The 18177-nt window shown below is 36.1% G+C and overlaps 1 protein-coding gene across 7 annotated transcripts in view; it reads right to left on the bottom strand.

The window, feature by feature from the left end:
- khdrbs2 (KH domain containing, RNA binding, signal transduction associated 2) overlaps nt 1-13051 on the bottom strand; it is a 64058-nt gene extending 51007 nt beyond the window's left edge. For 5 of the 7 annotated variants that reach the window (XM_082153842.1, XM_082153838.1, XM_082153839.1 and 2 more), the window contains exon 1: nt 11633-13051. In XM_082153842.1, coding sequence (XP_082009968.1) covers nt 11633-11723 — 91 coding nt within the window. In that variant the 5' untranslated portion in view covers nt 11724-13051. The remainder of the gene's footprint in view (nt 1-11632) is intronic. The other 2 variants (XM_082153843.1, XM_082153844.1) reach the window with 1 other exon arrangement.
- Between the last annotated feature and the right edge of the window lie 5126 nt (nt 13052-18177).

The following is an 18177-nucleotide window of genomic DNA, read 5'->3' as shown; positions in this document are numbered from 1 at the left end:
AAATGAAACATCAGAGAATGAAACTTGTCAAATTTATTCACTCATCTAAGGGCTCTGTGAAGTTTCTCTATGGTTGTAGTTCACAAGAAGATTCTAGACTGAATTATATGATCCTTGTTCAGCTTGAACAAATTTTTGAATTCTGGATCCATCCAAATAATAATGTTCTCAAAGACAAATGAAAATGTGAAAAGACCTTTGGGCCTAAACAATCTGAGGTCGATCCATTACCATAAATTGACCAAAAAAACAGGCTGGTATGGTTTTCCGAATTACCGGTATTAGTGCCACAGCCCCACAGTATTGTTCCCTATATAATACATTTTGCACCCCTGGATTCACCTTTTTCTTACAATCCTTAAAAAAGACAACCATAGTGAACTTTGAAAATCTGAAGATAACATCCTGCTGGCTTGAAAATGAAACCTTTAACTGAAAATGACTTTCACATGGTAGAATACATCATCTGACCTCTTGATCAGGACCCTGTGGAACATGGAAATTCAAAATCACCCGTATTAGGATAATACTGCCATGAAAAAGGGAGGAAAATCACCCTTTTGTTCTAGTAAAATGCATTTCTCAACCTAAAATAATTTCAAGGTTATTCATTACAATTCCTTTGTGTTCACTTTTTCCTCTGTAATCTGTAACAGAATCTTACAGTGAGTGCTTTGCGCTCTCCTGACACACTCATACAAAGCTTCAAAGTTGTATTTTAAGAATGATTAAATCTAGCTAAAAGTGATTACTGACAGGATATGGAGGAGGCAACTGACAAAAGTGAAAAATGTGTAAACTAGTTTGGGCTAATTGTATGTTCCTAAAACCAGACTTGTGTTTAATATTTCTTAAAGGTCCCATTGCATGAAAATTTCACTTTATGAGATTTTTTAAACCTTAATATGAGTTTCCCTATAGCCTGCCTATGGTCTCCCAGTGGCTAGACGTTTTGATGGGTGTAAACCAAGCCCTGGGTATTTTTGAGAAAATGAAAGCTCAGACGGGCGAATCTAGAAATCTTCCCCTTATGTCGTCATAAGGGGAAAGGTTACCTCCCCTTTCATCTGCTCAATGCTCATCACTGCAACCTTTTATGTGATGGGAATAGATCTAAATACTTAAAATACTTCTCACGATTTGTTAATCCCGATAGCTGTAATAGTAAAAACGTATAATAGCTGTAATAGTAAAAGTTTTCGAGAGAGTTCCACATGTAATGCTAGATATTTCATATGCAAGCATGTCAGCCAATCACAGCAGTGGGCGTTTACACTGAAGTCTCACAGCAGACACGCCCCTTCAAACAGAGCGTTCAAATCAGAGGCTAAAATCAGGCTAGGAAATATGCCTTTTATTTCTAAACTATAACAACTTTTGATCTAAAAAACATACTAACATTATAAGGGTACCCCAGGAATCATTCTAAAATAATAAAATAATCCATGCAATGGGACCTTTAAGAATGTACCATGGAAAATAATCACAGTACCAATCCCATTCAGAAAAGACAACATAAGTTTATAACGAAAATCCCACATTGAAGGATATGCTTGATCTGTAATAAAACCCCAATTTGGACACTTTCAGTCATGGAGTTGTAAAAAGTCTTTAGCTGACAAATAAACTGGGAGATATGGGTGCAGGTAACATGTAAAAGTGTACACAGTTCTACTGTAACAACACAAAGCTGGTTGAAAAATGTCAAATAGGATCAAATTCTGATTAATATCAATATTCTTGTGCATGTAAATGCAGTCAACGAATAACAGAGATCAAAACACAGACACAAAACTATCCACCAAACACGGCATGTAATATTTTGCCATTTAAAACTTTATAATTTGACATGTTTGAACATGTCACTTCCCAGCATTATGATTTTTACAATAGGCTTCATAATATTTGTTTCAGATGAGTTTGGGAAACTCATTTCAGCTTCTGAATATTATGATGGTTCCATCTGCCGATCTCAAACCCAAGACATTACTAGAAACCTCTCCTCTTTTCATTTCTTTCCCCATCATACATCACCTTACATAATCCATCACCCTAATTTACATTACTTAATTAACCTTACTGGCCCAGCGGGAATGTAGATATTTCTTTATAGGGTAATATTTACATGTCGTACAGCTCAACACACTGGACCATTAATCTTTTACACAAAAACTTCTACACAATTAGATGTTTCTAAGTCAAATATTAATGCTGGCATTAAGCATTCATGTCTCCGAAACAAATTTGTTGTAATGGTTGAACAACAGTTCAGGGTGAATGATAATGTTTTTTTCCCAGGATGTTTCTTAGGGGGCAGGAAAAGACAGCAAACGGTAATGTTTAACCTCCACAGTAAAGAACATCCTGTCTTGCTTCATAATTAGAATAAAAGTGAGCCTGACGTGTGCTGCATCACTCCTCTCCCCTGCTCTCTGAACTTCTAATAAGTAGGAAAATAAACTGTCAGGTCTAAAGGATAGCTGGTTGACAGATGCCAGCACAGTTGGTTTCTGCACATTTCGGGGGGCCATAATAAAGTTAGAGTGCCGCTAAACGAATCAGGAGAGTTAATGTATTACAAAGGGTTTTTTTAATGTAATTATCATCTAATCATGTTTTAAAAATATCAGCTATAATAAACAGACCTGTTTACACCAGAATGTCAAATTTCACCCAGCAGGTAGAATGTATTTTATATATATACTCCAGTGTTCAGTGTCACATGATTCTTCAGGGCTCAACGCCAAGGATTTTTTCCACTGGCCCCGACTGTTTTTTGCATCTGTCAATTTAAGACAATGCATGGAACCAATACTGATGCTGTACAAATGCATGAAAAGAGCACAATTCAGTATTGCAGTATTATGTTATCAAGGATTCATAATAGAAAGTTTAAAAGAACAGCATTTATTTGAAATCTTTTGTAACATTATAAATGTGTTACTGTCACTTTTGATCAATGTAATACTTCCTTGCTGAATACGACCATTAATTTCTTCCAAAAACAAAAATCTTACTGACCCCAAACTTTTGAATGATATATTGTACACACACACACACACACACACACACACACACACACACACACACACACACACACACACACACACACACACACACACACACACACACACACACACACAGAGAGAGAGAGAGAGAGAGAGAGAGAGAGAGAGAGAGAGAGAGAGAGAGAGAGAGAGAGAGAGAGAGAGAGAGAGAGAGAACCAAAGTGTTCTCATGTTCATACATTAATTTGAGAAAAGACTGACTTTGTTCATTAAACATACATGTATGCACATATTACAGACTGCAGACAGTTGGACTGTATTCATGCAGCTTTGGACATCTCAATAACTGTAAAAACACAAACATGCCTAAAATCATTCTGACATGCTTTTTAGCAAATCTCTTTTCTCCGTTACAATTTAAATGGCTCCCCAATCATAAGAAGATTCCTTAATTGAACTTTTGCCGGGGGGCTCATATTATGCATGAATAAGAAAATGAGTGTGTGGTTGTCATGCACTAAAAGGACAAAATGATGTCTGCTCCAGCTTTGCTCAGTCTCCTTTCACACAGCACTACAGATGAGCATTAAGAAGAGCACAGGGACAGAGACTGCAAGCTTTTAGATCCCACACATTTGCTTCACCTGTGTAAAGCCCCCAATATATTTAAAAATTAAAATCACACACTTAATCCATTTTCAAGTGCACATTAACATCTGCCATATGTTTAATATTGAGCAAACACATGCAAATTATTCCAGGAGCACAAGGACAAGTCCATTCGAATCTGCTGTCAGCCTTCTCCCATTCTCCCCAAAGAATAGTATTTCATCAAGTCCCCGAACACGCTCGCATGAGACTGCTACTCACTGGCTCTCAGAGCAAGTGTAAAGGCATCCCATTTTTAGAATGTGTTGCTGCAACAGCAAGAAGAAAAAGAAAACTGCCATCCAGCCAGAGAAACAAAGGCACTTGGGAACCCTTTGTTCCAGCTGGAGTTTCAGGCACAATCTATACAGTGCACTTCACTGTATGTATATCTCACAGCAAACACAAGTTGCCTGTGCCAGTTATGCTACAGGAATAAAAGTCGTGGTAAAAATATCCTGGTGGAATTTATAAAGATAATACCTTTCATAAGTAATACTTAAAAAATTGAGCTTTGTACCTTCTTCTCTGAAGAAATGTATTCAAACATTGAAAAGAAATTGTAAAATGAAAAATTCGGAACTATTTTCAGCCACTCCATTATTCTTTCCACCAACCGTGAACCGCACAAGATTCGGGGATATTTTAGACAGCAAAGGATCTAAATCTACACTGACTTCAAAAACCAACTTGGATAAAGGCACTGTTACTCATTGTTCCTTGATGCCTTCTTACCTCCGAATACTGCCTCCGAAGGCATCATTATTCAGTTTTCACAGCCAACCACTCCAGGAAGGCAACATGCTAAAGAATCATGATGCTGAGGCACAAATATACAGTGAGGTGGCTGGCAATCCTTTGTTCCATCAATAAGCCTGAGAGAAGGTATGAAAAATAAAAATACAATTCTAGTAGCTCACAGCTACACTAGGTCTTCCTGTGGCCTCCAATGCCTACAAACCATAAAAGAGACCTGGCACGTCCCTTTTTATTTAGAACAGGGAATCAAGCCATCTATCAATTTCAGCTGTGGAACAACATCAACATATTTATCAAAATATTAAGGTAGCTGGCATTAACCTATTAGCCTGCACATGATTACTCTGTGATAGAGAGCTGTGGCCTGATAAGGTTTCAAATGGGAAGCTGTTAGGAACAGCTGATCCTATCAACATACCCATTTTAAATAGCTCGCACTCTACATACTAATGTCCGGAAGATTGCGATAGTTAGTCTATCAATGTCTGTGACTATGCAATCCGCAGGTCATATTTATTCTGCAGGAGGACTAAATGAAGTTAAAAGGCTGCTTATGAAAGTAGAAACATATCATTAAACATTCATTTTATCTTTAGACACGTTCTCTGGCCTAATGATTTCATTTTGTCAGTACAAGGTTACTGCTAGATCACACATTTGATCAACTGCATTCATTATCAGTAATTTAAGACATCTGGAAGCATTTGACCTACGATAGACGTGTGCATTAAACCTCAAACAGAAATAGATTCACTTGAATATCCTGGTTAATTTGGACTGCAAAAATGTGCAGTTACTCTCCAACCACTAAACTCAAAGCAATGGGTTATGAATCTCTGTTAGACAGAAGCAAAAATGTTTTATAAATTGTTGGTTAACATAGTCCCATTAGCCTCTGCTGGTAGATGTTGTAACTACACCATCTGGCATTAAAAAACACCAAAAAAATGCAAATACATATAAACCCCAAATCGCTTTAGTACATAGTGTACTTTTTGAGGGCTCTCGAAAGCATTCTTTGACATCACACCTTAAGATACTTTCTAGTGAAGGTCTTTGGGACTGTTTGTATTCTTGTTTGAGCAAAAAAACGGATTCCAAATCTTGTACTACCACTTAGTGATGCACCAGCCGAGCAACTGCCATTGAGATGAATAGAAATGCTAACAGATAGCTTTCTGTAGATATTATGTCCTTGGTTATGATAGAGTATGATTGATTACTGAAATATGACACTCATGCTGTTCTATATAAGATGTAGTGGAAGAATTTCCCCTATCAGGCACAGCAATCGAGTCGTATACTGTTGTTTAAACCACAATTTAATCACTACAGTTGTGGAAAACCATAATATATGTACTGTAAAAGCATTCTCTGATTTAAAAAATGTTTTTTGTACCACTTTTCATTTGAGTCACCATCTACCACAAACATCTATCCAGCAATGAATAACCAGCTGTTTAAATCAAATAAAAGCACTTTGATTTAAATATTTTGTTTTCATCTCCGTATTGAAAAGTTCTTAAGGGAGGAAACATTTCCGCAAAATCCTGCCTCATCTTTAAAACCACCTTGTAATATCCATTCCTAAAATTAGTTGCTAAGCAGATTTTTTTTGTGCCTCACTTTTTGTCCCTATGAGGCAAAAGGCTCTATTTTAGAAAAACGGACTCTGAAGTGGATGCAGTAGCAGTCTGTCCTTTTCTAAAGTAAGTAGTTTGCATCAAGTCACCTCTATAAAAGCAATTCAGCAATGTGCTTTACAAGATCAAAATGACAGACTGGAATTTGAAGCATTCTCTTTGTTCCCCCAAGAGGAACAGCTTATTCCAGGTTGGTGGTTTTCTGAAGAGGACTGTCTAACCTGGAAATCAAAGCATCTGGACGGAGACGATGCATAAACTTTAAACAGTCTCCTTCAGTCACACTTCCCCTATCTCTCTGCAGTTTCTGATACAAACCTGTCAACTTATATATATATATTTTTTTTGTTTAGTTTATTTCCACAATTTTACACATTGCATTTGTTGCTACATCAGAACAGTTTTTGGGGGTAGCAATCACAGAGTAACAAGTTACAAAATATATTACTTTCCCTGCTGCCAGGACTACATACTTTGCCCACACAAAATATGATAATATATCATTCATCACAATACAAATAACTTAAGTTACAAACAATTATGATTGCACATGCCAACTCAAGCTGGATACTGTTGTACAAGATCTACAAGAGCTTATAGCCAACTTCGAAAAAACACAAGAGAATGGACAAAAGGAATCTTTAACTGCACCCCGGGTCGGATGACATCACTACCATTTCAGTCCATATCTTGCCAATGGTGTCCAGCAATTGAAATAGTTACTCAGTTACACAGCTACATTTTCGAAGGAGTGTAAAATTTACAGTACAAAACACATTACATTTCAACTGCAGCTACAACTAGTACCCACCATAGTTCAAGGTAGCTTGACCAACAGCTGTTCCGGAAAAACAATTGTGTTCTATTGTGAAAAAATGAACTCCCAAGAAGCAATAGCTTATAAATAGGGGTCCATCCCACCACCAATACCACCCCACCCACCTGTCAAAGATTATGTGACTGGTCCAACTTTTATGCCAGGACAACCATTCTTTAAATTATGGGTGTTTAGAATATAGTTACCTCAAGCAGAAACAAAGAAAGAAAAAAAAAAAAGAAAAAAGAAAAAAGAAAAAAACTGTGGGCACCTGTATACTGAATCTAGTGTTGACAGTAAGTGATTTTATTATATCACTTATAAGTCATGATATATTATGAACTTAAAGGGGTTATGACACATATTTTTTATTATTATAAAATGTTCCTTGAGGTTCATTTATAATGTTAATAAAGTTTTTTGCACAAAGAAAAGTAAATAGACATATGCAGGGAAAAAAAATATTATTTTCAACCTTCATTCTATCTCTAAGTCTGAAATGATCCGTTTTTAATGGGCGGCTCAAAAAACGGCCACTGTTATGATTGGCTTACGTCATTGTGAAGTGTGAATGCTTTAAAAACATTATTCAAATAAAACTGTCATTTACAGACAAAGCATTATCTTATTGTTTACTTACAGTTTGTGATGTAGCTACAGTCAGATCCAATACAATTGCGAACCTTCCATTATACTGTGCCTCATTTAGAAAACAATCTGCAGTCAAATGCTACGAACCAACATATAATCCTCCGACTCAATCCAGGACGCAATTAAAACTAAACCATCCACTTGTTCCTCATGTGGGTGTCTCTTCTGAAGTCTATACAGAGAGGCAAACGAGCCATTTAAACAGGACGCGTCAAGTGAACGTTTTTTTACTCTTCCATTTTTCCTGTTGTCAGCAGACACACGTGGAGTACGTCAGAAATTTAACGGGCACCTGTATACTGAATCTAGTGTTGACAGTCAGTGATTATAATGGGTTCTATTTGCTACTGACGCGATACTCGTGCCAGGTGTCAGTTGCACATTGACTGAATGCCAGTGGACTTGGCCAATACGATGACTTTTATTTGCCCACGTCACATCACAGATCCCACAATATTAAAACAAGCCATTTTTGGAGCTTGATTTTATAAATGCATTTTTTTTTATAATGAGTAGGACATTTTAATTTTAACTACTGTATTAGATACCAAATATACAGATTAACTGAAAAAAGTCATCCCCTATTGTGTGATCCACAGTTATATCTGTTGCAAGGCAAATGTGACCCTGGACCACAAAACCAGTCTTATGAGTAAATTTGTTTTAATTGAGATGTATACATCATATGAAAGCTGAATAAATAAGCTTTCCATTGATGTATGGTTTGTTAGGATAGGACAATATTTGGCTGGAATCTGAGGGTGCAAAAAAATCTAAATATTGAGAAAATGGCTAAAGTTGTCCATTTCTGTTGGCAATTTTGCTGCATCCACTCACAAAAATACATTTTTGATATATTTAAGGTAGGAAATTTACAAAACATCTTCATGGATCATGATCTTTTCTTAATATCCAAATGATTTACTTGATTTTTGGCATAAAAGAAAAATCTATCATTTTGACCCATACAATGTTTTGTTGGCTATTGCCACAAATATACCCGTGCTACTTATGACTGGTTTTGTGGTCCAGGGTCACAAATGATCTCCTGGATAACAGCCAAAAGTCGTCGAGCAGATTATCAAAAGCTTCCCTTTATCATCTCATTTTTTTTTATTTTTTTTTTATCTCTAAAAAATTACTTTGCTTTGTTGCACTAAAATATATGCTGATAAGTATCAGTTCTTTTTCACATTACAAAAAAAAAAATCTAAAATTAGCTATTCTAATCATTTGTACAAGTTCTTTCACAGTGAATATACTGCACTGGAATTGTGTCTTTTCAGAGAGGTCTAGACATTAGAGTTACACAGCAGGCACGGGCCATTAGCTAAAGTGCTTAGTCGTCAGTTGTTTCCAGGCCGCCTGGTGTTTAGGATAAGTTACGCTTGTATTGATCGCCGTTGTAATATTAATCACTTCCCTCTTAAAGGGTGTGACAAATTTTGTACCAAAATAACTAAGCTGTGAGAGACTCCTTGCCTGAACTCTTCTTAAACCCAGAAACTTCTAGAGTGAAAGTATTTGATGTAAATTCCTTTAATATCCCAAAATGTACAGCAAACAAAAACAGTGTAGAGTTTTAAATCTTTAACAATGAACACAAGTTAAAATGTTCCCTGAGCATGGGCCAGAATCATTTCCTACCCATGTTCTGGTCGGCTGTACTGTTCTGTGGCCCTAAAGGTACATGCAGTGCCAAGAGGCTTGACTATCATTCGACATTCTGAAATAAATAAAATATGTGCTTGGGTAAATAAACACTGGCAGGCTACCAGTAGCTCAGCATGAAATTTAACGAACCACAAGGTTTGCCTTTTTAATCCTTGCCACTATTGAAACAGTCTTACTAATGTGCTACCAAGGTGAGAGATAATACAGTCATTTTTTTAACATATGTATTTTGGAGTAAATAGCATACTTTATATTATGACGTAATTATATAACTCTGAACATGACAATAGCTAAATATAACAAAGATAATCAGATTCAAATGAATACACAAACTCTTTTTCTGCATGTCTTTGGGCAAAGCACTACAAATGAAGTATTTTAAGACAGTGTGTGTCTACTTAGATTAAATATGACCCACAGAAGTCTAAGTATCTTTACTAGACTGCCACTAATTACCATTAATTCCAGTTCAATAAGCCTTTTTGTGCAGAGGCAAAATATTCAGATTGAATAATGGTGACATAATCTATATGCAGGCTTTCCATGGCCAATTTAGTTCATTTGAAAGATAACATACAAATGACTTATTATCCCTTTTGTGAAGAGACCTCTTGATTTGTTTTTAAGATTACAGCTAATTATTTTGCACCATTTTGAGGTTGTTACTGGACACATTTGTTACAGAAACCCCAGGTATCATTTCCCTTCTTGAGAATGCACAGCCAGATTTAGTTTCCAATTCTTCAGAACCAGAATTATCAGCTCACTCTTTTTCTAACTCTCAGATGGAACAGATTACTAGCCTGATCAAATTCATCTGAATGATATGAATAATCATTTAGACAATGCCATATCATGAGCTTGAATAATGTTTTTTGTCTATGAAAGAAGATGAATCTAACCTTCATGAATTAATACAACACAACAGATGCATGTGCTGCGAAACAAACTGAAGTTTACAGTTTGAAAATGTTTACAATTTTCTGATAACCTGGACCAGTTAAAACGTTTGTCGTTTAATTATATGCATGCTTATTCAACCGCACGCACCCCACTGTGCTCCCCTGCACTTGAGATAATCTGAGCCAGTGTGAGTACTTTGTAATAGCTGTAATTGCCTCTTAATTACTCTGCTTACTATCTGATGAGCTGTCAAGGACTGCTTTTATCTTACCCAACTATAATATTTTCAGATCATAGCAATGCTACCATGTTTGGTTGTCGTCATAACCTTACACTCATGAAAAATGGGGTTGGCAATGCAATATTTAAGCAACTTCCCTGTGCTGGACATTAAATCAATAGAGATAGGCTAACCTAACATTTGATCAACAGAGCAGCATATTTATAACCTAAGCAGTGAATTAAAGCCAGAACTACCCCAAAGGGAGTAAAACTTATTATTTTTTCATACAAGTTCATAGTTTTTTCATAAGAGGAAAATTGGTTTTCAAACGTATCAGTAGCTAATGATCAGAGTTTGAATAAAATTAGGCATAGCCAAATACAACGTTAACAACAACAATAAAAGCTCGTTAGGCAGAGGTAATCATAAAAAAACAAAACGCAGGTTTGGGCGGTAGGCTACGTGCAAAGCATTACAAGTCGATCATTTTGTGATTGTTTTGTATTTAATGTTTTGATCAAATTGTATTTAAGATGTGACGATTTTGGTCGAGACGAACATCCAAATTACTTTTACATTTAATAATTTAGCACGTTTCATTTATTTTAAAAAAACAGAATTCATTATTTAAAAAAAAAAAGTCATGTATATAATTAGCATATTGATTGGGCAATTAAATGAAGATGAGAGATAACATCAGATAAATTGTAAAAAGAATTAGTATTAGGCTACATTAACACTATTCGTGCACCATAAACCACAAAAAATATTAGGCGGTTGTTCTTCAGTTCATGCCGTTCAAAAAGTTAATGTGCTTCAACGATGTGTCGCTTTCTATTTTACACGTTTGCCTTTGCTTGAAATCAGGGTTTAATTTCTGTGATAAATTAAGAAGCGACACATCGTTGAAGCACATTAACTTTTTGAACGGCGTGAACTGAAGAACAACCGCCTAATATATTTTCTGGTTTATGGTGCTTGAAAAGGTGTTGCTTCTTATTTCTGATCGGACGAAGTTGAGCATTGCCTACCAATAACTGGAAAACACTAACCCAGCACACACAAAACATTTATAAAGACCAAGCCTGTCTGTGGACAATTCCCTTATTTTACTAACTAAATGATCACCTGGAAACATAAATTAAACACCTGGCACGCCTGATTCATTCTTACATGGTTCAACAACGGGCGTCCATATGATTAATGAATATTGTATACGCGATAGCGACACAAACAATGTACAGCAGCGACACCACAGCAAACAGATACGAGCCTAAAAATTATGGCAGAAGAAGACATAGTTTACCTTCTGCGAGAAGGCGCATCGCGTGCACGAACGACGTGTCCAAGCTCTCCTTCTCGGCAATGAGCTCTGGCAGGTACTTGTCTTGATCCATCACTGGATTCCTCTCCTGAACACCGCGAGTGCAGGTGAGACGACCACAGAGGTGAGTGATGGAATGGGTGTGTGGTTGTTGAGTTTAAATAGACTGCGTAATATCTGGGAGGGATCGTGTGGTTTTCGCGCACAGCGTGGAAGATATCAATGCAGTGTACCCATCTCCTCGAGTCTCTCATGTAAAACCTCCCACCTCAGACTCCGAATCTGTACTCTCACTCCGCCCATCTACATCTGGATTGGTCATGGCAGAGAGCAAACTGCATGCAAATGTCAGATATTGTGTATAGGATTGAATTTGGGGACATTCCGTAAACTAACCGCTGATCTGTCGCCCCTGTCCATGGTGCTGAACACCTAATCTTCTGTGCAAATCTGTTTTGTTTTATTACTCTCCGCCAGTAGTTACACTGGATATCCTTTGCATATTTGCTTTGGAAAGACATCAGCCAACAAATGTATGTGAACAGGATATGCAAGTATTGATATGATTTGAATGCTACTGAAATCAACATGAAATGATGGAGATCATTCTTCATGCGGTTCATAGTAAAAATAGTGGTAAAATTTTGTTAATTAGAAATGCAAAATAATAAATATCCACGACCAACATAAGTTTTCCATTGCAGACGGCAGAGTTGGAAGGGAAATTTGGTAACGGCCATGAATACTAATCAGTGGATTTCCCATTTGCTTCAGTTTGCCAACATGGATTAAGCTGTTGTGACAGACAGTCACAGATAGTGCAAACACTCGCAAACACACACACTAACACTTAGCCAAGCAGCTAAGCACGTATGAGGGGGAAGGAGAGATAGCCACAGAGGAGAAGGGGAGAGAAGATGCAGAGAGAGAGAGAGAGAGAGAGGCAGTGAAAGGAGGAAGAGGGACAGGACCAGCTTGCCTAATTAATAACTGAATGGATTACAGTGCTGTTGGCAAACATCTGCACCCCAAGTGTCATATTTACTGCCTGCCTGTGAACTGTGAACATAATTACAGAATCCCGGTCCACACAGAGAGAGTGTTGAGCGGTAGCGCTACAAATAAAATAAAATAAAAACATTTGGAATAAGTAATCAAAAAGTAAAACATCAAAATGTCTCATGTGAATACTGATTTATCCAAAAATAATTCATAATATAAAATGGGTTTAAATAAAGAATGCTCATGCATATATAAAATATTTTATGTATGCACAAATAATATAGTGTAATATGTCACACAAAACAAGCCATGCAAGCTGAAAAATATATGGTCACAAAAAATAAACAAATTATATATATAAATTAAAGTAAAAATTTGTCATAATAAAGCTATATAGGGGCTATTTCTAACACCAAAGAGACACTTTCTGATTAGTTATACTACTATCAGGTACATTTATAAAACATTTTAAATGACAAAAATACCTGCAGACGTTTTTGGGTTCTCACATCTTAGTTTCCTCAAGTGACTTCCAATTCATGTATAGCTGACAGGTCCATGTTGTATTTTAGGATTTAACACTCCGGACGGAATCAGTTTGGCAATAGGATAATCAAATGGATTTGGGGGTTTTATATATTGATTCTGAGGGTAGAGAATGGGAAGGGATTAAGGAAAAAGAAATAAGGGTTTGTGGAGGATCAACACCTTCTATACATCACTCACCACTCAACATAATGAAACGCTTCTGAAGGGCAAAAGCTATCAGTTGCTATGATATACGCTTCTTTTGTCGCATTTCTACAAGATGAAAAAGAGTTTATTGCTTCATCAAAAGATCGTGATACATCAAAAGTCTCTCACTTAGGCTAATTTGTTGATTGTGTGTCCTCGTTTTTACAAAATGAGAGTCTTTCTTTTGATACAGGTTGGAGAGAACATCAGTGGATGTCAATTTGTGATGATATTGTGGTATTTATTATACAACACCACACCATCAATCATTTCCTATCACTTTTATGTTCATACCAGACACTGTAGAAATAAATAAATTAATTAATGCTGCTAATATTGAACTTCTGAGGCAACTGGTTAAGAAAATAATATTTCTTTAATTGTTAGATTTTTTTTAACTTTTTGCTTAATTTTGTGTGTGATTATTGTTTTATTGTTGTTAAAAAAGGCCTATCTGGAGCTGCAAATTAGCCTTTGGTTAGAAGCCTGTGTGTAGAGCATCGGCTGCTTGAAATTATAGCAATGTTTCTGTACTGTCCCTGTTAAATAAACTAATAAATAAAAAAATAAATAAAACAAAATACAATTAGAGCAACCTCTGTAGTTACACTTAAGACTTTGGCATAATTTACTCTTTTGCATCATGTATTCAACTAAAAAGAATGGCTTTCTGCAGCACTCTAGTGGCCAAAAATAACACAACAGGAGATAATACTGCTTCTAAACTGGTTTTGCTTCAAGACCCAGATTTTACATTGGATGAGCAGTGACTCAACACATCACCAAAAGTGTTAATCGTATAAAAGTAAAAAATAAATAAATAAAACATTTATAAAATAATAATAATAATAACATTATAAGGCCAAACATTATGCAAATGTATTAAACATGGCATAAGCTGAACAGGAACCTGATCATTTTGGATTCTAATTATCACTTGAAATTCAGAGGTTTCATCCTGTTGGCAGACAATAATTTACAGCACAAAACAAACAAACTGGCCAGCACACAATTTGTTGTTTGCAATTTAGTTTTTGTTCCCTTCTGTGACTTTGCCTTGTGTATCATCAACACTAGATGGGACCGTTTTTAATTGGCAAAGTGATGCATTTAACAAATATTAGCTTTCATAAATAATCTTTTAAAACCAAAATAAAAACATCTGTCATTAAAACTTTAGAGAAAGCCTTTATTATTCAAAATATGACTGTCAACCATCAAATATGTCTCCTGTGTTGTTTTTCTGGCACTTTTTTCAGCAAAATAAATAAATAAATAATTTAAACGATCCAGTCATTCATTGTGGATTGATGACACATTAAGCACTGAAGGATAATTAGACTTTAAAAATGCAGGGAAAAATACATGATGAATTGCAAGGCTGTGACAGCACCATGTGTTAGGAATAATCAATCTTTATTATATAGTCAAAATAGGTAGAGCTATGGTACATTGCCTTTACACCTCAGAGCAAGCTCCCTAACAACTAGTATAAACAAATCACATTTAGTAGTGAGCTGCACTTTCATGAAACACTTTTGTGCTTCTCAAACACTTGTGAGTGAATGTAACCAGCTTTGGTATTTTAGCAGAGTCTCAGATTGTGGAAATGCAATAGCCCACAGAGTGAATTATTAAGCAGCACTATTGGGAGAGAAATCGGGAGAGGGGAGGAAATGGGGTAATGGGATATTAAGTTTTGCTCAATTTGAGGATTAAGGGTTCACATGACATCTCAGGTCCTTGTGTCACATCAACCTCCTGCCTCTTCGCTTGAGATTTATGCATTTATTTATTTTTACAAGCTCTCTGCTTCACACAAGGCAATCCATTCTACCCAGATCCATGGAGAGAGCTAGAGACAATGCTATAAACAGCATATGCTGGTAACTGTCTTAGTTTGTAGGACATTCTAGTATAAAGCTTTCTTGTCACTAAAATTGATAGAGGTCAGGTGACAATCTTAAAAGGAGCCAATGCAATCAAACATTCATAAAATTCTAAAATTAAAATAAAATACATTTTGGTAAGAAAAGATCTCATGACAATCTAAAGACACAAGACCAATAAGTCAAGTTAAATATATTTGTAGAGTTTGATTCATTCTGGTTTACTTCAAAGCTGCATATGGCCCTGTGAACCCTTTGGAGGTTTTCGCAAGTGACAAAATTTTTTACATTTTAACATAATAAAGGTTATGAACTAAGCAAGCAAGAATTACAGTATATCAGAATTAACTGCCTGATATTACCACAATTCCAAATGTATATTTTGCAAATGTTAATGTGCGGCCACATTTACCGTTACTGTGCGGCCACATTTACCATTCCCATACGAATCTGCACAACTGTGAGTTTCACGTGAGGACTCATGTTCAAGTTAGTCATGCAAATTCACTGCACTGACCAACAACAAAAAAACTTGCTTGGTTTAAACGTGACTTCTGTGTGAAAGTTGCTTCATACATCTCTATGCAATTGTTTTGAAAATGAACCTTATTTTTGTGATCGCATCTTTAGTCAAGTGGCTGTCTGGCTGATAAAACTCAAATTGATGCAGGACTGCATTGTTAACTGAACACATTTAAGCACTGTTTTATCTATCAATTTTACTAAACCTTGTTTTCCCAGGTCAAAGCCTGTGGCAGTCAGGGGCCTAAAGGCACTGGTCATACTGGTTTTTCATTCATTTACACAGCACAATATGTTAGGCCAAAATCGAGCAGTAGAACATGTGTGAGTGGTGGGCACATGTTGTTCGGTAGTGTTCATTTAAAGACTATGATTCATTAAGTCCAGCGTTCAGGCAAAACGTGTTAAGGAAATGTTAGGACAGCGTGCACAGGCTTGTGATAGTGAAGGCCAGAGCAGATAATGGCTGGCACTGCCCCTGGCCATAAGAGTCCACGCAGCCAGCAGGGTTAAAAAGTGAGTCTGCAGTATCCTGACAAGCCCAAACCCTTTGTCATCCACAATAATTTCCCTTATAAAGGAAAGTTTAACAAGAGCCTCTGGGCAAAAAAAAAAAGTGGATGTAAAAGACCTTACTAATTGAAATAGCTTTTTTGACCCACAGGGCATCCTAATATGAGCAGTTATTACAGTTTGCCTATTCTACTGAGGGCGCTCTCCATGATCAATTAATATTCATTCATTTTATTGCTCCTCAGGCTACTTGTAAACAGTGCTGGACGTGTCTTGTCTTTAAGGACCACTACTGAGAAAAAGAAAAACAGTACCCCAATAGCTGAAAGTTTGCTGTATATGAAACAATTTGTGTTTCAAAGAGACCTAATCATCTGTCATGGAAAAAAGATATACACTACCATTCAAATATTTAGTGCTGGTATGATTTTTTAATTTTTAAATAGAAATCTTTTGTAATATTATAAATGCCTTTACTGTCACTCTTGATCAATTTAATCCATCTTGATTTATTTATAAAAAATAAAATAAAAACTTACTGACCCCAAACTTTTGAATTGTAGCATACAGTTTCAAAATGTAAATTTACAATATTAAAATATTAAAACATAAAAGGACTGATCTAGCTGTATGAGTATATTTACAAAATTATAAAGAAAAGCATTTCCTAATAATATTAGATGTTATAATTGAGGCTGTAATAGTTGAAAATGGTGATAAGGAGCACATCTGTTTAGTGTGGACACCTGTTAAGAGGAATGAGAATTATAAAACGTAGATGAACTCCATCAGACCCTTCAGCTGAGGCTTCAGGCTTCATCATCACTAGTCATAAGTACAGTTTGTGACATATTGGGTGCTACACATGGAATAATGCCCAGGGAAAATGACGAATGGACTATACTGTAAAATAACAGTGAAATTTACTGCACGAAGAGGTCGAAAAAATGATGAATGGACATAATCAATGCAACGACATTACAAATCACAGCAGCTTAAACCAATGGAGTCAAGAAGTGGTACGGTAAGCCATTTTTTCTCATTCGCTTGTGGTGGGGGGATCTAATACATTTAATTGCCACAAATGCACAACATACAGAATGTTTGTAGAAATATGTGCCATTGATTTTAAGAAACAAATGGTTCTAATGTGCAAATGAAAGTGCAAGTGGAGGAGAGCAATGCATCACATAGTCTATCCCTCCACATATATCATAGTGCAAGTCATTGGGAGTGTCTGGCATTAGTTTTGCAGTGTGGCAGGAAAGGAAATGAGCTTTCTCAGGGACAAACAACAGCTAGTATTTCGCTACTCATTAGTCGCAAACCACATCTAAATAAAGAATCCATAGCTTAAGTGTTTGATCTCCCAGTTGTCTTCTTAAATGCATGAGCAATGCTCAGATCAATATGCAAAGGCCCACTAGGAGAAATATGATACGTTAATTCATCATTAACCCAATGAGATTGGGTTAATACCTGCCCTTTGGCTCTAAAATGCATTTTCTTTCATTTTTTTCTTCTTCACTAGAGAAATCTGTCAAGCTCAATCTGAAAGACGTGAATTGCCTGATGATTCACTTCTAGACATGAAAAATAGATCACAATAATGTTTTCGTTTTCCTCATGCCACCGCTTGTAATGAACACATCTGTTCAACTCAGTCACCATTTGTTATCACACACAATAATCTTGGATTCTTGAAGAATTTTTCAGTCAGTTAAGAAATGAGTTATGGTGCATATTGTATTGGTTGAGAGATTAAAACATTATATTGAGTTCTATTTAGTAAAATACTAAAATAGTTCACTCTTTACAATAAAATGACAGGATTAACCTATAGTGTAGACATTTTATCAAATCCAA

Source organism: Leuciscus leuciscus (genome assembly GCF_965113295.1).
Source record: "Leuciscus leuciscus genome assembly, chromosome: 22".
In the NCBI taxonomy this organism is placed as follows: domain Eukaryota; kingdom Metazoa; phylum Chordata; class Actinopteri; order Cypriniformes; family Leuciscidae; genus Leuciscus; species Leuciscus leuciscus.
Note: the sequence above shows the minus strand (reverse complement) of the source record. Positions and strands in the feature narration are given on the sequence as shown.